The sequence below is a fragment of the Hemitrygon akajei genome, chromosome 11 (genome assembly GCF_048418815.1).
Source record: "Hemitrygon akajei chromosome 11, sHemAka1.3, whole genome shotgun sequence".
NCBI lineage: Eukaryota > Metazoa > Chordata > Chondrichthyes > Myliobatiformes > Dasyatidae > Hemitrygon > Hemitrygon akajei.
The window spans coordinates 159,670,832-159,695,013 of record NC_133134.1 but is presented as its reverse complement, the minus strand read 5'-3'; the positions used below and the strand labels follow the sequence as shown (position 1 = coordinate 159,695,013).

Sequence of the window (24,182 nt, the reverse complement as noted above, 5' to 3'; positions counted from 1 at the left end):
GGGTTTTAAATGTCAACAGTGCTTATTATGACTGAATGATTATGTATTTGGACACTTGTCTGTATGTATTGAAATCTTCTGTGGTAACATTGGCTCCAGCACCAACCAGTGGAGAAACTTGAGAATTGCATAATGGCAGGATCAACTTCAGAGCCCATTTACCTCATCATGCCTGTTTTCTTATTCAGATGATTGAAAATGCCTGAACATGAGCCTAGGATCATTGAACAGTTGGGGGTGTGGGCCTGAATCACACATTTGAGTAGCTCAGTAAGTTTAGCCTGAGTGACGATTTGTTAAAGAAAGGATTTTGTCTACTACAGAAAGAGCCCTTACTATGGTAAGGGCATGCATGACCAGTCATATTAAAGCACTGACTAACCACCGAATTGGGTGATGTGGAGGAGAAGCACCTCTACCAATGGAGGTGTGAGGCTAGCCGGCAGGTCACCCTTGGACTTGGCCCTCCTGATCAGGGTCACATGAAGCCATGGGAGCAGGTGGTGGATGGTCACATGAACAGCTGGTGCATATCACAAGTCCAGGTTATGGAACCACTGACACCAGGCAGACAAACTCTGAAGAGTATTGATAATGGCTGGAGTCATGTGTCCTGTAAAGACACTGCCCAGAAAAAGGCAATGGCAAACAACTTCTGTATATAAAAAAATATCATGGTCATGGGACGACCATGACTGCCAACATCATACGACACGGCACATGATGATGATAAACAACTGAATAAAAAATACCATTTTAAAGAGTAATTTACTTGAAGAACCAAGCCTTAGGGAAGTGAAAACTATCTACATTCAAGATTATAAATTACTGGATGAATTATTGCACGGCCAGAGTATTCCCTTTTGGTTAAATAGATCAAGGATTGCCAGCAATCCTCTCAGGTAAAAGTTAAAGATCTCAACTGGTTATTTGAAGAGCTCAAACTTCTGGCAAATATCTATCATACAAAATCTGAATTTTTGTTGGTGATATCATATTTATGGGACCTTAATGTGTAAAATGATTGATGTGCTTTCCTGCAGCACCAAACCTTAAGGATATTTAAGTTGGCTTGAACTAATGCCCAATGGTTGCAAAAGACACTGTACTAATCCCAATCCTTTCAAGAATTAGTTAATATCATTGATACGCTTGGAAAAATATTCTACTTTTGAATAAAAAGGTAGAGAGCATTTAGACGTTGACAGAAGTTGTATAATAACCTCCACAGATTTGGTAATTAAATCACTGATTTGCATGGTTTATTAAGTTGGATGCATGGAACAATGTAGAATAATTTGGATTAAAAGTGTCATAATATTGCCAATCTTGCTTTCTTCTCTCAAAATATCTAATAAGCTTTGAGGTAGCTCAAAAATCAAAACATGCAGCTCCAAGCTGAGTAGTGTGATTATGCTCCATTGGTTGAGGGACAGTTGTTCTCAATTTTAGAATCAACTCAAAAGATGTAGATATGGTGGTTAAAACTATATGCTACTTAAAATTACAACAAATAAGACTATGTGCTGATGCTTACTTAATTCACACAGAATTCTGCAAACACATGCACAGTTCCAATTAGGTACCTGTATTTGGTTGGTGCTCTTTATCTGTTCCCACTTTCTCTGCTGACGAACAACTTCCCTCAGACTGTGAGACTGCAAGACTGCTATCACCAACAGTTACTACAGATTCAGGATCAAGGCTCTGGGGGCAGGCAGCTGACGTGACATTGCTTTGAGAAGTGCTACTCAATGTATTTGCAGGTGAGGAAACAGAGACAGAAGAAGCAGAGCTGCTAGTTGTACCAAGTGTGATGTTAACAGAAGTGCCTACGTCTGGTTGACTAGTTGGAGAAGAAATGTTGGTCTGATTAGTCTCAATAGGAGGAACTTCTCCTTCAGGACTACCAGGAAGTGCTGCTTTTGGCATCTGACCATCAACACCTGGGGAAGCCAATTCAGATGCTGCTGGGTCATCTTTCTTATCTGGGGAGGCCCTCTGACATGCCTTGGTCATGAGGAGTTGACCAATTTTATCTACTTTCCCTCTTCCTTTGTTGGATGATATTGGACTTCGCCTACTACTATTAGAGCTACCTGGGCTAGCTGAAGTAGGTGACGTTGCAACTGCACTTGGGTGGGATGAAGCTGAAGAGCTTTGGTCAACCGTGCCGTTACTCTGAAGAGGTTCGCTGAGGCCGAAGTCTGCAGCTGGCCTGTGAGGAGATGGTGAGGAGATGGTTGGAGGAGCCGGAGAAGTGGAAGGTGGCTGAACTGGGGATGCAGATGACCTCTGAACCAGCAGTCTGCTCGTTGGTGCAGAAGAAGAGTTAATGGTACTATTGACAGGTGGGGTAGTTGAAACTGCTGAGCATGAACTCGGAGCAGTGTGGGATACCTGGATTACAGTAACAGACTGGGACACCAATGAAGAAGTTGAAGGTAAAGTTACTTTAGGAACGGTGGCTGATTGAGATAACAAAGGTTCTTTAACCACCTGGAATACAGACGTATTTATAAACACAGGTGCAGTGATGAACGCTGGCTGAGAGCCTGTCTGTACCATTGGCTGTACATCAGATACCACTTTATTACCCAGAGTTGGCATTGTGACCACAGATGGAACAACCGCAGGCTGAGACTGAGTCTGTGCAGGTGCAGTTACACTGCTTGTAGATTTAATGGGACTGGAACTTAGAAACACTGTTATTGGATTTGAAACAGAGATAGACGCAGACACCACTGGTGTGGGCACCCTAGGTGGGCCACTTTGAGTCACGTTAATATTTAATTCCCCCGGTTCTGGTCGACTTGGGGCTAAGCCACTGTCACAAATGACTTGTGCTGATGTGCTAGGAACTTCCTTAACAGATTCAACTTTCTCTTTATCTCCAGAAGGTATAGGATGTCCCATTTGATTGGAACTAGTGGTCTTAATGGCAGCACCAGGACTACCAGAAGTGTCCAGAAGTTGATTAAGCGAAACTGGAATTTCTCTTAAAGGTGGCAGGCTTTTTTCTTCTCCACATCCACCAGGATTACCAGCTTCCAGTGGCTTAATTCCCTTTTTTACTTGAATCTCAGGACCAATCTTCTTCTCCAAGTTGTTGATGCCTTGAGGACTGCATTCAAAGGACATCTGTTCTTTGTTACTAGGGACCTGCTTCAATGTACCATTGCCAGGCATGGGTAAACCTTCCTTGCTTTCTTCAGGATGGTTAGCAAAAATTCTGACAGAAATTGGTGTATTTTGAGTACTTGGAACAGTATTGCTAGGATCACTCATACTTGCAGGAACTGAATTTGACAGAACCTGTGCTGCACCTGTTAGAATGTTCTTTTGTACATCCATGTTTGGTACGATGGCAGGGTTCTGCTGAAGGGTCAGTGCTGATTTCAAGCCTTTCCCACTTTGTCTGCCTGAACTCTGACCAGTTTTTCGACTGGCCCCAGTGCTGGCTCTCCTGCTAGTACTAGGACTTGCACGTTTTCCAGTAGCCTGTTTTGCTGAACTGACTATTACTGAATCCAGCTTATTTGCCTGTGAAGCCGCTGAGGCAGAAGGGTTGCTGGCGAGGGGAGGAATGCTGGATGGGGCCTGCCCAATTGCTTTCAGAGTGGTTGGGTTTAGACCCTGTTGATCAAATCCTCTGTTTAGAGGGGGCTGCCTAGGAGGTAAGAGAATGTTGATTTGAGGAGGGAAAAGACCTGCGATAGATGCATTTAACCTTTCAGGTGACAAACTTATCTCAGAAGGTTCTGTGCTGGGTGGTCTACTGGTGGGTGTATGGGGAAAATAGGGTCTGGGGCTTGCTCGGTTTGGTGTTTTTGGTCTTGAGGTTTGTGTAGTAGTAGTAGTATTAGGAAAGTGAAGGTTGTGTGTGCCTTGTAAAGGAAGGGGTCCCTGCTGCTGTGGACTTGCACCTTGTGGCGTTGAGATCTGAGGATGTCCAGGCTTAGTCCCAGTGATGAGCACTTGGGTGGGTAGGGGAACAGGTTGTGGCCCCGGATTAACTTGGGATCCAGTGGAGAGTGAAAGTTCGGTTGCTGTTCCATCAGGATGATGTGCAGTTGTGTTTCCTTCCTCGGGGACGGACGATGGGACATTTTGAATATTTTCCTGGAAAGGCATCTTCCTGAGTGTGTTACCAGCTTGATGGCCAACTAATAAAGGCATCCTCGATTTATCTGGTGACGGCGGCACTCCACTCTGGCCAGGCAAGCTTACCATGACTGCTTTATTACCAGCTGTGGTCATTGGCATTCTCGACGCATCTGGAGTTAAGGCTGTTTTAGATGGAAGTGTATTAGGGGTCATTGGAATTCTAATTGACTTTGAGTCTGGCTGCTGTTGTTGGTGCTGTTGCTGCTGTTGTTGCTGCTGCTGCTGCTGCTGCTTCATCATCATCATCATCATCATCTGCTGTTGCTGTTGTGGTGGCTGCTGTGGGTGCTGGACAGATTGTATAGTCGTCTGCTGCAGTGTTCTCTGATCAACAGCCTGCAAATGGAAGCCTGCATGGAACACATGAAACAGACACTTGGTAACCAGCAACCTGACAAATGGCTACAATCTGCAAACAAGAAAACACAAATCATTTCTTCCATGAATGATGATTACTGTGTGGTTAGGTTCTTTAAAACACAGCTTTATTTCAAGGGAGCGTTAATGATGTTTGTTAGGGCATACTCTGCTGAGTTACGGTATGTAGCGAATATTAATTTCAACAGCAGCCATACTTCAGTTTTGAATGTGGATTGCAGACTGAATTTAAGACGCAGCTCAGAAGAATGGGTTTCCTGGAGCTACAGGCCAGGGTCAACTGCCAACAAAGAAACACTCCACTTAGACCTCAGAAGCCTGCATATACATGAATGCAGCCTAGAGTCAGTGAGGATTACCATTCATTTCGGGTGTTTGGAGTGTGGATGTGAAAACCATACGTGATTTAAAGGAAGCATTGTAGACACATCGGAACCATAGAATTGTCTTGCTGTTACCTTTGATCTTTAATATTGGATAAAGCAGGCCTCTTTTTCCATGAGTGTCTCGAATATGATGCTAGCATAAAGGCTTCTATGTCTACTACCTTCAGTGTCTCTCCGGTGACTTATGTTCATAGTTACAAAATTGTTTAGTGGCAAAGCCACTTAAGGGAAAGTCACCAACAAATTCAAACAGCCATTTATGGCACTCAACTAAGGATAAAGCTTAGGATGAAATAATATCCTAAAATACAACTGAGAACTTGTTACTGAACAGTTTTACGGAATGAAATTTCAAAACGTAAGTCATGAATATTTGCCCATTCAGGGAAACCTTTTAGTGTTACATTAAAGTGCATTTTAAAAAGGTGCTATCCAAAACAATGAAACATTCCAAAACACTCAAAATGTCAAAGGAACTCAGCAAATCAGGTAGCATTTATGGAAGGTAATAAGCTATTGTTTTAGTCCAAGACCCTTCATCAGGACTGGAAAGGGAAAGAAGCTAGAATAGTAGTGGGGTAAAGGGAAGGAGTACTAGCTGGCAGGTGGTGGGTAAGGGTGAAGGAGGGTGGGCGGATAAAATAAGAAACTCGGAAAGGATAGGTGGAAGACATAAAGGGTGGATTCTAACAGGAGAAGACTGGACCATGGAAAAAAAGGGAAGGAGAGGAACCAGAGGGAGGTTGTGGGCAGGTGAGAAGAGGTAAGAGAGTAATCATTGTAACCACAATTGGAAATGGAAAAAGAGGGGGAGAAGGGAGTAGAAGTTGGTACATGGAGAATGTTTTCTGGTTTTATTTCAGATAGCCAGGAAAAAGATGTGAGAAGTCCCAAGCCACTCATACACAAATTACTTACCAGCAGATCGATTTGCAAATTCAGATAATTTGTTGGCTGCTGGATCAATTCCTACACTCTGTTCTCCTGTCATTTGTTGCGGTTCTCCATCATCCAGCCCTGGCTGCATCTGACGGGTATCTGAAATCCTTCAAAAATTAATAATGTTTTAATTATGCTATGCACAATGGTATTACTCCAGAGAACTGCAACATCAGAAATCCTGTTTAAGTTGGCTGTACAAAGTGAATCTTGCCGTTTATGATGAATAGTAAATTGATTTAATCTACAATCTGGGGCCATGTTATTTATTTTATTTAGAGATACAAGGCAGAACAGGCTCTCTGGCCCACTGAGCAGCACCACCAAGCAACCCCCCCCCCCGCACCCCCCCGATTTAAGTCTAGCCAGTTTACAATGACTGAAAAACTTACTAACCAGTACAGCTTTGGAATGAGAGAGGAAACTGGAGCACCCGGAGAAGATCCACACATTCCACAGGAAGGACATACAGATTCCTTACAGATGACTTCAGAATTGAACTCCAAAGTCCAGAGCTGCGATAGCATCACACTAACCGCTACGCTATCATGATGCGGAATACCTTAGCTCCCAACTTGCAGAGGAAATCAATTTACTGTTTGGCATAATAAACAAGATGCTATATGTATCACCAAATTAAGGTGATCCAAATAGGGAAAGCATGGAGATAGGTGCCATGGTAGCATAGCAATTAGTGCAATGCTATTTCAGCTTGGGGCATCAGAGTTCAGAGTTCAATCCTGGTGTTCTCTGTAAGGAGTCTTTGCTTTTTCTCTGTGGAATGTGTGAGTTTTCTCCTGGTCCTCTGGTTTCCTCCCACAATCCAAAAATGTATCGCAGGTTAACTGGTCATTGCCAATTGGCTCATGATTAGGTTAGGGGTAAATCGGGGTTGTCAGAGGTTGTTGGGTGGTGTGGCTTGAAGGGCCTATTCAGCACTGTATCAATAAATAAATAATAAGCAAGCAAGCCCTCAGAACAAGCAAATCCTGCTTCTGAAAAATCCAATCTACTTCAGTGTTTTGTCCCTCTGAGAAATGAATGTTCTATGATTTAATTTAAAATCAGCAATTAGGCAGCATCATTTTCCAGCAAGAAGAGGATAGAAAGTAGAAGTAACTGTGGCTCCACAGTAGCGTAGAGATTAGAGTGACATTTTTACAGCTCGGGTCACTGGAGCTCGGAGTTTAATTCCGAAATTGTCTCTAAAGAGTTTGTACATCCTCCCCATGAATGCGTGGGTTTCCTTCGGGTACTCAGTCTTTCTCCCACGTTCCAAAGATGTACCAGTTAGTAGGTTAATTGGTCTTTGTAAATTGCCCGCAATTAGGCTAAGCTTGTTCTACGCTGTATCTCTAAATAAATAAATACACTTTCGCACCAAGTAATTCTTTTCAACGTTGATGTTGAAAAGCAGTTGCCTGGTTGAACACAGGGTAATTAAGCTATACAAATAAAATAGTTCTCATTTATCTCCCAGTCTTTTGGTTAAACTCCAGCCCCTATGGGCCAAGTTTGAGGGAGATGAGGTACGTCAAATCATTTATTTTGCATAGTTGAGCAGATAATTAGCTATAACAAGAAATAGCTAGCGGAGTTCAAATAGGTTGCCACAGGCCTCTGTGTCCAAAGTAACTGGAGAACACAGGCCAGTATTTCTGCCCGATCACCATTCAGCAATCCTGCTGAAATATACAAGAAAGAACAAACACAGGATAGTGAATGAATGTGATGTCCCCCTTTGTAGAACAGGCATATAGATTCTCACCGTCTTGGGCAATGCACAAGGAATGGCCAGAACCTAGACAATCGCAAGACATACCACCGGGAGGACAAACAATGTTAAGACTTACGCAGCAAATGGTAGGGCAATGAGATGTGCAGTAGAACAAAGGGACTCAGGAATATAGATCCATAATTCTTTTGAAGTTATGTCTCAGGTAGATAGAACAGTAAAGGGAGCTTTTAGCACCTTTGTCTTCAAAAATCAGAGCATTGAGTACAAGAGTTGTACTAAGTTGTACAAGACATTGGCAAGGCTAAATCTGGAGATTTTTGTGCAGTTGTGGTCACCTACCTCCAGAAAGATACAAGTCTGAAAGAGTACGGAGTAAATTTACAAGGATGTTGCCAGGATTAAGGACCTGAGTGATAGGGAAAGGTTGAATAGGTTGGGACTTTATTCCCTGGAGGGCATGAGAATGAGGGGAAATCTACAAAATTATGAGATAGATAGGTAAAGTGCATGCAGCCTTTTCCCCCTCAGGTTGGTTGAGACTGGAACTGGCCATTGGTGAAATATTCCAGTGAAATCTGAAGGCAAACATTTTACTCAGAGGGTGGTGCAAGTGTGAAACAAGCTACTAGGGAAAGTGGCAGATACAGGTTCAAACATAACATTTAAGATAATATTGGATAGGTTCATGGTTGAGAGGGGTTTGAAAGGATATGGTCCAGGTGCAGGTAGATGGAACTAGGCAGAAGATCAGTGCATCATAGACTTGATGGACTGAAAGGCCTTGTTTCTATGATATTGTGCTCTATGACACTTTACATCAGACTACCGTTCATCAATTACAACTCGAGTACACCACCATCCAAAACCATTAAGACCATGGGAGCAAAATGAGGTCATTTGGCCCATTGAGTCTACTCTGCCATTTCATCATGGCTGATCCATTTTCTCGCCCAGCCCCAATCTCCTACATTCACCCTGTATCCCTTCATGCTCTGACCAATCAAGAATCTATCAGCCTCTGCCTTAAATATATCCAATGACTTGGCCTCCACAGCTGTGTGTGGCAATGAATTCCACAGATTCACCACTCTCTGGCTAAAGAAATTCATCATCTCTGTTTTGAAAGGACATTTCTCTATCCAGAGGCTGTGTCCTCTGGTCTTAGACTCTCCCACCATAGGAAACCTTCTCTCCATATCCACTCTATCGAGGCCTTTCAACATTCAATAGGTTTCAATGAGGTCACCCCTCATTCTTTTGAATTCTAGTGAATACAGACCCAGAGCCATCAAACATTCCTCATGACAACCTGCTCGATCCCGGAATCATTTTCATGAACCTCCTTTGAACCTTCTCCGGTTTCAGTAGCTTCTTTCTTAGATAATGGGCCCAAAACTGCTCACAATACTCCAAATGAGGCCTCATCAGCGCTTTATAAAATCTCAAATTTACATTCTTGCTTTTATATTCTAGTCCTCTTGAAATGAATGCTAATATTGCATTTGCCTCCTCACCACAGACTCAACATGCAAATTAACCTTTAGAGAATCCTGCACAAGCACTCCCAAGTCCCTTTACACCTCAGATTTTTACCTGAACCTCTACCTCTCTCTGCTTCGATCCTCGATTTCCTTATTGAGAGACCAGTTGCAGACAGGTAATAGCATCTCACTGACGATCAACACAAATGCACTTCAAGTATCTGTACCAGCTCACTGCTCTACTCTCTACACCCATGACTGTGTGGCAAAACACAGCTCTAAGGCCATCTATAAACTTTCCTATGACACTGTTGTTGCTGGTAGAATCTCAGCTGCTGATGAGCAGGACTTAAAGGAGCAAGGTAGATCGACTGGTTGAGTGCAGTTGCAACAACCACCTAGCACTTGATGTCAGTAAGACCAAGGAATTGAGTGCAGACTTTAGGAAGGCAAGAAAACTTACCAATCCTCAATGAGGACTCATCTGTGGAAAGAGTGAACAGCTTCAAGTTCCTAGACCTCAATACTCTGGGGGAAACACATCAATGTAATCATGAAGAGGCACGCTAGCAACCCTTCCTAGGAGTTCCAGGACACCCACTATGGGCATTAATGGCACTATAGATGTACAGTGAAGAGCATTCTGACCAGAAATTTCCAATGCAAAGGATTTCAAAAGGATTGTGAACTCAGCCAGTTCTATCAAGGGCAACAACCTTCCCCACTATTGAGGACATCTTCAAGAAACTGTGCCTCAACAAGGTGTCATCCATCATTAACGATGGTCCCCACCTAGGACATATCCTCTTCTCATTACTACCATTAGCTACAGGAGCCTGAAGACAATACTCAATGATGTAGGAACAACTTATTCCCCTCCATCACATTTAGGAACAGTCCTTGAACATTACTTCGTTTTTTTTTTTGCGCACTGTTTATTTTTGTAATATTTAGTTTTATGTCTGCACCGTACTGCTGCTGCAAAAACAAATTTCACGTCATGCTAGTGATAATAAATCACTACATTGGGCAGCTATTCAGCCACATCCCTGCCCACAAGTTAATATTTTACAAGGGTGGGGAAGACAAGTGAAAAAACAACTAACAGGGAAAATAAAGCAACACACAAAATGCTGGAGGAACTCAGCAGGCCAGGCAGCATCTATGGAAATGAATAAACAGTTGACATTTCGGGCTGAGACACTTCTTCAAGACTGAAATGGAAGGGGGAAAGACACCAGAGTAAGAAGTGGGGGGGGGGGGGGGGGGAGAGGGAGGAAGAAGGATAGCTAGAAGCTGACAGGTGAAACCAAGGGGATGGGAAATGAAAAGGGTCAAATAAGGAGGAATTTGATAGGACAGAAGAGTTGGCCATGGAAGAAAGGGAAGGAGGAAGGGACACAGGGGAAAGTGATAGACAGGTGAAGAGAGGTAAGAGGCCAGCAGGGGGAACAGAAGAAGAGGGGAGGAGGTGGTGAAAAACTTTTTACCAGAAAATCAATAGTCATGCCATCGAATTGGAGGTTATCCAGACAGAATACTAAGTGTTGCTCCTCCACCCTGAAGGTGGCCTCCTCTTGGCACAAGAAGAGGCCATGGATCGACACATTGGAACGGGAATCGGCCATCAGGAAGTTCCGTTTTTGGTAGATGGAGCAGAGGTGTTCGGCTAAGCGATCCCCCAATTTATGACGAGCCTCACCAATGAAGAGGAGGCCACATTGTGAGCACTGGACACAATAGATGACCCCAGCAGAAAATAAAGCTATTTTTAAAAAAGGGCAAATTTAGATCAAAAATGAGAGCGGCACACAGAAAATGCTGGAGAAACTCAGCAGGCCAGGCAGCATCTATGGAAAAGAGTAGAGTCGACATTTCAGGTTGAGACCCTTTGTCAGAAATTGAGACCAAACTCAACACCAATGCAACAAGGAGGGTAATTCAAACACAACCAAAGCTTTCAAAAGACAACACTTTCTTGAAAAACCCTTGGTAATATTTATTTTCAAACTTACACATGTTGCGTTTGCTCTTCTGCCTGCTGGGATCCATTGTTCTTTTTCTTCTGTGAACGCGACGGTTTTTTCTTCTTGGGTTTGTTGATAGCCTGGCTGTTCTGCTTGTTACTCATGGAAAACTGTGCTGACGTGATATCACTCTGCAGCAGGTTGACGAGCAACGGACTAGTCAGAGTGACATCCTTATTGTTTGGAAAACCAGAGGCAGTGACCAAGGACACCTGACTTCCACTTGCCGTTGTGCTGTAAGGAGCGCTGAATGTCATACCGTGGGCTGAAAAGTGGGATCCAGCAGAGTTGCCTGCCTGCATGGTTTGCAAGTGAGAGGCGACCACACTTTGCTGCATTTGAAGATCAGGCAGCATCTGTGTTACATTGACATCACTGGCTGATGTTGTATGGTCACCATGTTGTTGATTTACGTGAGGTACTGAAGGTCTAAGCCCTTGACCCTGAATGCCAATCCCTTGGGAATTCCCATTCAGTGGATTCTGCTGGATCATTTGTGTGGAAAATTGAACCATATTACCCTGTGAGTTGACAGCAGGTCCCCTCATCATCTGACCTGGCCCTCCTATTACATTCTGCGGGTTCTGATTATTGAAACCTTGCTTGTTTCCCTGCACCTGACTGACAACAATCTGCTCGGGTAGCCCCATCATCTGGCTCTGCTGCAAGACAACTTGTCCCTGAGGTCCTATTAGTTGCCCGTGAGTTGTCATTATCTGCTGGCCCTGCTGTGAATGCAGCGGCTTGGGCGGAGTCATCCTCTGTCCCGGTGCGACTGCACTGTGACTTTGGGACGTCGCCATCATCATTTGGTTTTGGATGAGCTGAGGGCGAGAAATAATCATCTGGTTTGGTGGATGTGGACCTTGCGATTGAACGTTCATCACCTGGCCCTGCGAAGGTGCGATTTGTTGATGCATCCCAATAAACTGTGACTGGGGGCCCTGCTGCCCCTGAACATTACTCATGTTCACTTGTGTATTGAGGGACTGCTGATTATTCATGTTCCCATGAAGTCCAAGGAGATTTGCTTGCATCACATTAGTTGGCCCATGAGACTGTACATTCATAGGACTTTGAGCAGCGACATTACTAGTACCACCTAGAACAAGAACGCAAAAGTACTGTAAGCTTCTGAAATTCACCTTGTACTTATCTACAAGACTCACTTTCCATTTGCCCCAGCAAGCTCAGAGCAATCCCATTTCCCCATTTAAATGAAGAAATTCTCTTCCTCTACATCAGAACAGTTGAATGTCTGTTCATAAGTGCTTGTCACAATTATAGACTAGTCGACCGGTGGTGTAGCCGCATCAGCACTGAACTTCGAGACGAGTGGTCCCAGGTTTGAATCCCGCCGGATCCTTGCACACTTACCATCCGTGCTGGGTTGAGTGTTGAGCTAGCAACTCTGCCAAGTCTGCCTCATAAAAAAATCAGACAAAAATGCTCAAGGAATGGAAAGGATGCCGCCCGATGTGCCACAAGGTGCAAAAGAGAACAACAGTAGCAATTACAGAATGAGGTATTTATTACCCACTGTTAACTCCCAAATTTCCTCCCTGAATAACACAAACATTAACTCAATTATTTGTTTTTCTAGAAAAGCCAACCTGTATGCGGTGCATTCTGATTAGGCTGCACCTGCAGAATTCCACTGTTCATCGATGTGGCAGATGCAACAGCTTGGTTAATCTGTGCCTGAGTGAAGTTTTGATTAGGCTGACCAGGAGGAAAGGTTGGTGGAAGACGCTTTTGCATGCCTGAAACAAATTGAAACGGGCACTAGCTTTGATTTCACTGCAATTGCTAAATACCAACTCTGGATACATTCCTGAAAATAAAAACTGATTTGTACAAAGCACTTTACAATATCCAAGCCATCCTAAATCATTTCATAGCCACGTGCACAGTCAACTTGTAGAGATGCTGGTTCAATTCCAAGCTGACCTCTGGTGCTGTCCATGTGAAGTTTGCATATTTTGCAACAGTGTGGATTTCTTCCGAGTTTCCTCCCACCTCTCAAAGATGTGACAGTTCTATATGCCACCATAAGTTGTTCCTCATGACTACAGTGACATGATCTTGAAGAAAGTTTATAGAATGCTGGAGAAAAAGGGGATAGCAAAAACAGGTAACACACACAAAATGCTGGACAAAGTCACCAAGTCAGGCAGCATCTATGGAGGGGAATATGATGAAGGGTTCCGGCATAAAGCATCAAGTGTTTATTCCCCTCCATAGATGATACCTGATTAGCATAGTTTCTCCAGCACCTTGTATGTGTTTCTCAAGATTTCCAGCATCTGCAGACTCTCTTGCTTTAACATAAATGGGTGCTTGATGGTTGGAGACTTAAGTTATAGAACACTACAGCACAGAATCAAGCCCTTCAACCCATCTAGTCCATGCCAACCTATTAGCCCTTCAACCCATCTAGTCCATGCCAGCCTATTAAACTGCCTGGTCCAATCCACTTGCGCCCAGTACTCCATACCCCCTTCCATTCATATACCTGTCCAAATTGGTCTTAAATGTTAAAGTTGAACACGCACCCACTACTTCCGCTGGCAGCTCATTCCACACACTCACCACCCTATGAATGAAGAGGTTCCCCTTAAATTTTTACCTTTCACGCTTAACCTATGACTTCTAGCTCAAGTCTCTCCCCAACCTCGGTGGAAAAAATGTTTGCTTTTACCCCATCAACACCCCTCATAATTTTGTATAACTTTCAAATGTCCTCTCATTCTCCTATGCTCTGGGGAATGAAATCCTAACCTATTCAACCCTCCATTTTGGGTTGTACAATTATGGCAAGCCATCTGTTCTAATTTTTACGCTATTATAGCTTGGGGAGTTCAGGGTTCAATTCTGGCATCCTCTTTAAGCATGTTTGTGCACTACTTCCCATGAGTGTGTGGATTTCCTTCCAGGTGCTCTGGTTTCCTCCCACAGTCCAAAGACATACAGGTTAGTAGGTTAATTGGTCATGGTACACTGTCCCATGATTAGGCGAGGGTTAAATATGTGGGTTGCTGGGCAGCATGGCTCAAAGGGCCAGTTCCACCCAGTATTTCTAAACGAAACCTCCAGGATGCGCTTTAGAACAACTTGCTGCATTTTCCTTATTTAAAAAATATCTAAGTTTTTTTAAGAACATGAAATACTTACCTCCTATGGTAGAATGAGCACTCTGGGCCACCTGATTTGCTTGCATCATAAACCCAGCTGGTAAGTTTCCTTGCTGAACTATGGGACCTCGACTTGGAGAACTCTGGCACACTGCGGGCTGAAACGTTTGTGGGAGGGAACTGCTCTGAGGTGTTCTAGGCCCAATGTGCTGCTGTGGCTGGTTGACTGGAGAGGAAGAGGGGGAGCCTTGTTGAAAAGTAGAGGGAGATGAGGCTGGAGACTTATTGGTGAGATGTGGCTGCTGCAGGGGCGTAGGAACTCGAGGTGGTCCACCCTGGTGGTTCTTAGGTGGTGGCGACGCAAATTGCGGTGAGCTGCAAGGCTGAGAGAAGGTTTGATGAGCCTGTGATGTTTGTTGACTTCCAAATGGGTAGGGAGGTGGAGGATGAGCAGGGGTCTGGGTTGCCATGGGTGGCCTAGCCTGAAGTTGCTGGGGCTGCATTTGTCCGGGCATAGGAGCCTTCTTCCACACAGGATTTGCCAAAGTTCCTAGAGCCCCCTGGCTGGAGGGGGATTGGATTGCTGCTCCTGGGACCTGATTCCACGTGCCAACCATGGACATCTGAGCTGGATTAAATGGAGGTCGACTTCCCTGCAACTGGTGCTGCTGTAGGTTGGCTGGGGCTACCTGCCGGTTGGTGGACATCGTCTGCACAATGTGAGGCTGCTGAGGCAATGATCCGGAGGGGTGCCCTGCAGATTGAATGTTCAGAGTCGAGAGAACCGAATCCATACCTGGTTAGAAAATAAAATGCAGTGCGGTTGTCAAACTGTAAATTCAAATTGAGATTTTTTATTATAAGAATTAATATTATAATGTTAGAATGCACTCAAGTTCTACTAGAAGAAACAAATAGGACTGTGTTTTAAAATTTGACATTGTAAATACTAGTTATATTCGTATTTTAATGGGTAACTCCCCAAGAAATATGACTTTTTAATGCAAAATTCCAGGAATTAGGGTAGCGTGGTGGTTAGTACAATGCTTTGTAGTACTTTGTCTAATGCATGTGGTTCTAGTATTGTTCTGCTTCTCTTTCAGAGTTCCAGCATCTGCCAGTTTTAATTTTACCCTCTAAGACAAGGGTTTCCAACCTTTTTTATGCCATGGACCAGTATCATTCAGCAAGGGATCTGCGGACCACAGGTTAGGAAACCTATTCTCAAAAGAAAACAGGAAGGAAGTGTTTGCAAAAGGATATATTTAAAAGAGTGCTGATTAAGCTAAGTTTAAGCATGTTGCTATATTGTCAAGACACTGAAATACAATGCATTCCATTTAATTTGGCCATCGGTTAATCAGGCCATCTTTTTTTTTTGAGACAACTCTTAAAGAAAAAAAAAACTATGAGAAAATAGCCAGGATTCCCTTCATTTATTTTGGACACTAGTCGCTTAATTGTGACAGCAGACTGCTGCCGAACAGTTACTAACTGTTTTAGCAGCAGTTGACAGCACTTGTGGGGGTGTTAGACAACACTGTGCATAGAGCAAACAGCTTTTAAATAGTGTCAGTTGCATGTGTTTGTGTTCAAAAAGCTTTTTTTTTGGTGTCTGATGGTGAAAAATAAGCAGTAAGACAATTCAGAACTGTTTTGCTCACTGTAGTTTCAAGCATCCATACTTGCAGATGCAAGAAACGGCTTGGAGTAAAATTGAAACAATGTCACTACTTCAAATTAGGAACTACAAGGAATTTGAAGGTATTGACAATTATCTTGAATGTTACAATAAAAGTAAAGATTTGGAGGATGCAATCATCAAAAGCAATGTTAGGCAGTCCATTATCTGCTCTTATTTTGTTCATTTATACTCAATCAAAAGAACACAGCTGTGTACACTAATGTTCCTCCATCAACAACTATTATGAATTAATAGTTTTATGGTACTGTAATAGTTTTCGTGGTGTTCTAATTTGTTCTGTAGGGGATGGTGTTTTAATTCAGAGGAGAAACATCACCCCGATGGCAAGAACATTGATATCTTTGACTTCCAGTAATATCCCCCTCCCCCTCCTTCACCATTCTCCATCTCCTTATCTCCTTGCCCACCCATTGCCTCCCTTTGGTGCTTCTCCTCCTCCCTTTCCTTTCTTCCATAGCCTTCAGTCCTCTCCTATCAGACTCCCCCTTCTCCACCCCTGTATCTCGTCCACCAATCAACTTCCCAGCTCTTTCCTTCATCCCTCCCCCTCCCAGTTTCACCTATCTCTCCCCTCCCCCACCTTCTAAATCTACTCATCTTTCTTTCTGCAGTCCTGCTGAAGGGTCTCAGCCTGAAATGTCCACTGTACATTTTATCCATAGATGCTGTCTGGCCTGCTGAGTTTCTCCAGCATTTTGTGTGTGTTACCATGGGCTCTTACCTTGTGTAAGCAGCCTCATGTATGGCACCTTGTCACAGATCTTCTAAAAATCCAAATAAACAATATCCACTGATTCTCCTTTGCCTATCCTGCTCGTTATTTCCTCAAAGAATTCCAACAGGTTTGTCAGGCAAGATTTCCGCTTAAGGAAACCATGCTGACTTCAGCCTGTTTTATCATGTGCCTCCAAGTACCCCAAAACTTCATCCTTAGTAAACTCTAACATCTTCCCAAATGGCCTATAGTTTCCTTTCTTCTGCCTCTATTCTGATTCTTGAAAGATCATTACTAACACCTCCACAATTTCTTCAGCTACCTCTTTCAGAACCCTGGGGTGTAGTCCATCTGGTCCAGGTGACCTATCTACCTTCAGACCTTTCAGCTTCCCAAGTAACTTCCTTCATAATAGCAACTACACTCACTTATGCGCCTGACACTCTCAAATTTCTAGCATATTGCCTGACACAATATACTTGCTCGCCATTTCTTGTCCCCCATTACTACTTCTCCAGTGTCATTTACCAGCCGTCTGATATCTACTCTCATTTCTCAGTCATTCTTTATATATTTGAAAAAATATTTGGGAAATTTTTTTGATAATATTGGCTTGCTTATCTTCATTTTTCATCTTTTCTCTCCTTATGGCTTTATTTAGTTACTTCCTGTTGATTTTTTAAAACTTCCCAATCTAATAACTTCTCACTAATTTTTGCTGCATTACATGCCCTCTCTTTTGCTTTTATGCTGTGCTTTTGGAATACTTCTTCATGATTGGGATATATCTGTCCTACACCTTCCGAATTGCCCCAGTCATTGCTTCTCTGTCATCATCCATGCTAATGTCTCCTTCCAATCAACATTGGCCAGCCCCTCACTCACGCCTCTGTAATTCCGATTATCCCACTGTAATACTGGCACATCTTCTCAAACTGCAGGGTGAGTTCTATCACATGATGATCACTGTCTCCTAAGGGTTTCTTTACCTTAAGCTCCCTAAACAAACTTGATTCTGTAAGGTAAAGAGCAGCAGCAACTTGGTTTTTTTGGGCATCGGCTAAGTTCTCAAAGCATTAGATTGTACATATATTCTCAAAGCATCAGATTATACACATATTAAATTGTATGAAATGAGAAAAACTGGTTAAGATCTTCTTAAAAAATTATTCCTGTTTTTCATATTTTATGAGAACAAATTTACAACCGTAGTCAGCCTTAGAGTGATTTTTGGTCTTCCACAGAGGAATGTGACACTACATAAAAGTTTCTGGTTTCAATCACCGATTCATTTAGCCAAGTAAGGGTAAAAAGATCCTTAAAGCAGGAGACAGATTTCTGTCAGCCTTGGTGAAGGAATCAACATAATCAAAGACTCCATCCACCCTGGTCATTCTCTTTTCGACCCCACTCCCATCGGGCAGAAGATGCCCAAAGCCTGAAAGGACTCGAGCTCAAGGGCAACTTTTATCGTGTGTTCAGAGTGAACAGAACACTAGAAAATAAGATGGAGTCTTGACTTCACAATCTACAAGGCTAGGCACTTTGCTGACTGCGTTCACTGCACTTCCTCTGTAACAGTTTATTCTGCATTCTGTTATTGTATTCCCTTGTCCAACCTCAATGCACTTGATGGGTGGCACACAAAACAAGTTTGTCCCCACTTACCTTGGTACATGTGACAACACTAAAATAAGCAAACAAAAAAAATAAAATTCTATCAGGAAATTGCACTGTAAGTTTGTGTGAATAGTCAATGCTTTTTGGTACATGTTAATTTAAATAATCCATTTTGAAAACTTTCCTTTATCCCCTGTAACACAACTTGAAGACTATAAACTAAAAACAGAGTTAAGAGTTTTCTGCTCAAATTGGAACACCTGGTTATGCAAAATAAAGAGGTTCAAGGAGTTTGTGTAACAATTGCAAAACAGGAAAATATTTGGATATATTTCCATACAAACAAAGACCTTTGGTGATTAGAAACTAATTTACAAACCTCATGTTTATTCTGTAAACTTTACTCAAGCTAAACAATAAGTACACTTTCATAAATGAATGTACTACAAATAGCAACTTTCCTAAAACATTAAAACCTGCATAGATAAATAAAAAGTAAAAAAATTAAAACTGAAAGAACTGGACAGAAAAACTTTTGTTTCTTTTCTTGTAGGCAACTGCACTTTTTAATGCACAACATCCCTTTCTTACCAGGTTGAGCAGTGGGTCGTGAGGAAGGATGTGGTAATCTATTTTGCATTAGCTCTGAATTGGCTCCACCGCTAGCCAAGGAAACTGCCATATTGCTGCTTGAAGGGATCATGGGAGCAGATGGGTTGTTAACTCGAATCAAACCTGTTTCCAAAAATAGAACAATAAATTATAATTCTGTTGAATAACTTGCCAAATTCTAATTGCCTTAATAGCATTTGCATCCAGGACAACATTTTCCCAATTCACAACCAATGTTTTCTCAACATTAACAAGCATGCATGCTTTTTTAAAATCTTTCTAAGTTCAAGATCAAGTTTAAGTGTCATTCAACCATCTATAAATTTGCTGACGATACATACAATGCTGGCAGATGGTAACAAGAGGGTGTACAGGAGTGAGATGTAACAGCCAGTAGAACGGTGTCATAGCAACAACCTTGCATTCAATGCTAGTAAGGCCAAAGAACTGACTGGACAACAAAAGGGGTAAGATGAGGGAACACACACCAGTCCTCAGAGGGACCAGAAGTGGGAAGAGTGAGCAATGTCAAATTGCTGAGCGTCAATATATCTGAGGATCTAACCTGGAACCAACATATTGATGCAGTTACAAAGGCTGCACAATAGCATCTATATTTCATTAGGAGTTTGAGAAGATTTGGTATGTCTCCAAAAACACTCAAAAATTATTACAGATGTACCCTGGAGCGCATTCTAACTGGCTGCATCACTATCTAGTATTGGGGGGGGCTTCTGCACAGGATCGAAGCAAGCTGCAGTTCTATATTAAGTTAGCTCCATCATGGGCACTAGCCTCCATAGTATCCAGGACATCTTCAAGGAGCAATGCCTCAAAAAGGCTGCATCCATTATTAAGGACCTCCATCTCGCAGGACATACCCTCCCCTCGTTGCTACCATCAGGAAGGAGGTACAGGAGCCTGATGGCACACACTCAATGATTAAGGAACAGCTGCTTCCCCTCTGCCATCCAATTTCTGAATGACCACTGAACCCATGAACACTACCTCACTACTTTTTTGCACTACTTGTATATACATTTACTCTAATTCAGTTTTTTACCCACTATTATTGTGTATTGCATTGTGCTGCTGCCATAAAGTCAACGATTTTCATGACATATGCAGTGATATTAAACATGATTTTGATTAGTTATAGATATGGCACAGATTGAATTGAATTGACTTTATTTCTTACATCCTTCATCCCCATGTACCCCTCATACAATCTCTTCTCCCTCCTGCCGCCTGGGAAAAGGCTCCGAAGCATTCTGGCTCTCACCACCAGACTATGTAACAGTTCCTTCCCCCAGCTATCAGACTCCTCAATACCCAGAGCCTGAACTGACACCTTGCCCTATTGTCCTGTTTATTATTTATTGTAATCCCCGCACTGTTTTTGTGCACTTTATGCAGTCCTGTGTAGGTCTGTAGTCCAGTGTAGCTTTCTCTGTGTTGTTTTTTTTTAATGTAGTTCAGTCTAGTTTTTGTACTGTGTCATGTAACACCATGGTCCTGAAAAACGTTCTCATTTTTACTATGCACTGTACCAGCAGTTATGGTCGAAATGACAATAAAAGTGACTTGACTTGACATACATGAGGAGTAAAAATCTTTACATTACAATAGACAATAGGTGCAGAAGTAGACCATTCAGCCCTTCGAACCTGCACCGTCATTCTGAGATCATGGCTGATCATCTACTATCAATACCTGGTTCCTGCCTTGTCCCCATATCCCTTGATTCCCCGATCCATAAGATACCTATCTAGCTCCTTCTTGAAATCATCCAGAGAATTGGCCTTCACTGCCTTCCGAGGCAGTGCATTCCAGACCCCCACAACTCTCTGGGAGAACTTTTTCCTTAACTCTGTCCTAAATGACCTACCGCTTATTCTTAAACCATGCCCTCTGGTACTGGACTCTCCCAGCATCTAGAACATATTTCCTGCCTCTATCTTGTCCAATCCCTTAATAATCTTATATGTTGCAATCAGATCCCCTCTCAATCTCCCATCTGCCACTTCTCAGCCCAGTTTTGCATCCTATCAATGTCCTGCTATAACCTCTGACAGCCCTCCACACTATCCACAACACCTCCAACCTTTGAGTCATCAGCAAATTTATTAACCCATCCCTCCACTTCTTCATCCAGGTCATTTATAAAAATCACGAAGAGTAGGGATCCCAGAACAGATCCCTGAGGCACACCACTGGTCACCGACCTCCATGCAGAATATGACCCGTCTAAAACCACTCTTTGCCTTTTGTGGGCAAACCAGTTCTGGATCCACAAAGCAATGTGCCCCTGGATCCAATGGCTCCTTACTTTCTCAAAACGCCTTGCATAGGGTACCTTGTCAAATGCCTTGCTGATATCCACATACATTACATCTACTGCTCTACCTTCATCATATCCTCAAAAAATTCAATCAGGCTCGTAAGGCATGACTTGCCTTTCACATACTGACTATTCCTAATCATATTATGCCTCTCCAGATGTTCCTAATCCTGCCTCTCAGGAGCTTCTCCATCAACTTATCAACCACTGAAGTAAGACTCACTGGTTCATAATTTCCTGGGCTATCTCTACTCCCTTTCATGAACAATGGAACAAAGCCCCCAACCCTCCAATCCTCCAGAACCTCTCCCGTCCCCATTGATGATGCAAAGATCATCGCCAGAGGTTCAGCAATCTCCTCCCACAGTAACCTGGGGTACATCTCGTCCAGTCCCGGCGACTTACCCAACTTGATGCTTCCCAAAAGTACCAGCACATCCTCTTTCTTAATATCTACATACTCAAGCTCTCAGTCCGCTATAAGTCACCCCTATAACCGCCAAGATCATTTTCCGTAGTGAATACTGAAGCAAAGTACTCATTAAGTACCTCTGCTATCTTCTCCAGTTTCATACACACCTTTCCACTGTCACACTTGATTGGTCCTATTCTCTCACATCTTATCCTCTTGCTCTTCACATACTTGTAGAATGCCTTGGGGTTTTCCTTAATCCTGACCGCCAAGGCCTTCGCATGGCCCCTTCTGGCTCTCCTAATTTCTTTCTTAAGCTCTTTCCTGCTAGCCTTATAATCTTCCAGATCTCTATCATTACCTAGTTTTTTGAACCTTTCGTAAGCTCTTCTTTCCTTCTTGACTAGATTTAATACAGCCTTTGTACACCGCTGTTCTTGTACCCTACCATTCTTTCCCTCTCTCACTGGAAGGTACTTATGTAAAGCTTCATGCAAAAATCCCTGAACATTTGCCATATTTCTTCCGTACATTTCCCTGAGAACATCTGTTTCCAATTTATGCTTCCAAGTTCTTGCCTGGTAGCCTCATATTTCCCCTTACTCCAATTAAACGCTTTCCTAACTTATCTGTTCCTATCCCTCTCCAACGCTATGGTAAAGGAGATAGAGTTGCGATCACTATCTCCAAAATGCTCTCCCACTAAGATTTCAGACACCTGACTAGGTTCATTTCCCAATACCAGATCAAGTATAGTCTCTCCTCTTGGAGGCTTATCTACAGATTGTATCAAGAAACCTTCTTGAACACACCTACCAAACTCCACCCCATCTAAACCCCTCGCTCTAGGGACATGCCCATTGATATTTTGGAAATTAAAATTAAAATCTCCTACCATGAGAACCCTATTATTACACCTTTCCAGAATCTGTCTGCCTATCTGCTCCTCGATGTCCCTGTTACTATTGTGTGGTCTATAAAAAACACCCAGTAGAGTTATTGACCCCTTCCTATTTCTAACTTCCACCCACAGAGACTACATGGTCTTTATTTCAGCCACAAATATAAAGAAATCTCATCAGTTAGGAATCTGGACACAACTTAGTTTCCAACTAATAAATAACTTAATTTGGTTAATAAAACATGCAAAATATCCACTTACCTACAGTATTCATGCACATTTTTGTGCAGGAATGAAGAAAGATGACAAACAAAATGGATGCTCCACAGTACTAAAAGGGAAAGTCTAGAATTGGGCACTTGGAGAGAGCTTGCTGAATGGATAAACGAAGGTGGCTCTAAAGCCTTCTTTCATCCAAAATTAACCTTATTATCATTCTATCAGTCAATTCATAGAAAATAGTTGCATGCACCTGGCTTTTCAAGTGATACATCAGTACTGTACTTAAAGGGACAACTGTGATATTGGACGATATAGAATTATAGACAAAACAGGTGAAATACCTTGTCCTCCTTGCAAAGAAAATCCAGGGTCCATTCTGATCTGATTCACTGGTCCATTTACTCTGATCTCTTGGCTTCTCTGCTGTACTAAAGCCAAATTAATAACTCCTTCACCTAAAGAAGAAGCAAACTTTAATTTTTGAATAGATAATTAGCTCATCAGTGTGTTTTACTGAAATATTTGATCAAACACCACAAACAAGCACAAAATTGAAGCCTGACACAAACCTGACCAGCATGCTGAATCCAAATGTGATCTGAACCCGATACATGCAAGTTTAAGACATTAGGTATTAGTTGGGCAATGAGGTTCTATACGGATAACACTTTAACCATATAACAATTATAGCATGGAAACAGGCCATCTTGGCACTTCTAGTCCATGCTGAACGCTTACTCTCACCTAATCCCACCGACCTGTACTCAGCCCATAACCCTCCATTCCTTGTCTGTCCATATACCTATCCATTTTTTTTTTAAATGACAATCGAACCTTCTACTGGAAGCTCGTTCCACACAGCTACCACTCTGAGTAAAGAAGTTCCCCCCTCGTGTTACCCCTAAACTTTTGCCCCCTAACTCTCAACTCATGTCCTCTTGTTTGAATCTCCCCTATTCTCAATGGAAAAAGCCTATCCACGTCAACTCTATCTATCCCCCTCATGATTTTAAATACCTCTATCAAGTTTCCCCTCAACCTTCTACGCTCCAAAGAATAAAGACCTAACTTGTTCAACCTTTCTCTGTAACTTAGGTGCTGAAACCCAGGTAACATTCTAGTAAATCTCCTCTGTACTCTATTTTGTTGACATCTTTCCTATAGTTCGGTGACTAGAACTGTACACAATACTCCAAATTTGGCCTCACCAATGCCTTGTACAATTTTAACATTACATCCCAACTCCTACACTCAATGCTCTGATTTATAAAGGCCAGCATATCAAAAGCTTTCTTCACCGCCCTATCCACGAGATTCCATCTTCAGGGAACTATGCACCATTATTCCTAGGTCACTCTGTTCTACTGCATTCCTCAATGCCCTACCATTTACCATGTATGTCCT

The 24,182-nt window shown here is 42.6% G+C and overlaps 1 protein-coding gene across 5 annotated transcripts in view; it reads right to left on the bottom strand.

Moving 5' to 3' along the window:
- Window positions 1–24,182, bottom strand: part of ncoa6 (nuclear receptor coactivator 6) — a 79,048-nt gene that overhangs the window by 35,385 nt on the left and 19,481 nt on the right. For 3 of the 5 annotated variants that reach the window (XM_073062058.1, XM_073062061.1, XM_073062059.1), the window contains 7 exons: window positions 23,120–23,233; window positions 18,882–19,025; window positions 14,291–15,046; window positions 12,730–12,879; window positions 11,105–12,218; window positions 5,850–5,977; window positions 1,587–4,517 (listed from right to left, as the gene is read on the bottom strand). In XM_073062058.1, the coding sequence (XP_072918159.1) occupies window positions 1,587–4,517; window positions 5,850–5,977; window positions 11,105–12,218; window positions 12,730–12,879; window positions 14,291–15,046; window positions 18,882–19,025; window positions 23,120–23,233 (5,337 nt within the window). The remainder of the gene's footprint in view (window positions 1–1,586; window positions 4,518–5,849; window positions 5,978–11,104; window positions 12,219–12,729; window positions 12,880–14,290; window positions 15,047–18,881; window positions 19,026–23,119; window positions 23,234–24,182) is intronic. The other 2 variants (XM_073062062.1, XM_073062063.1) reach the window with 1 other exon arrangement.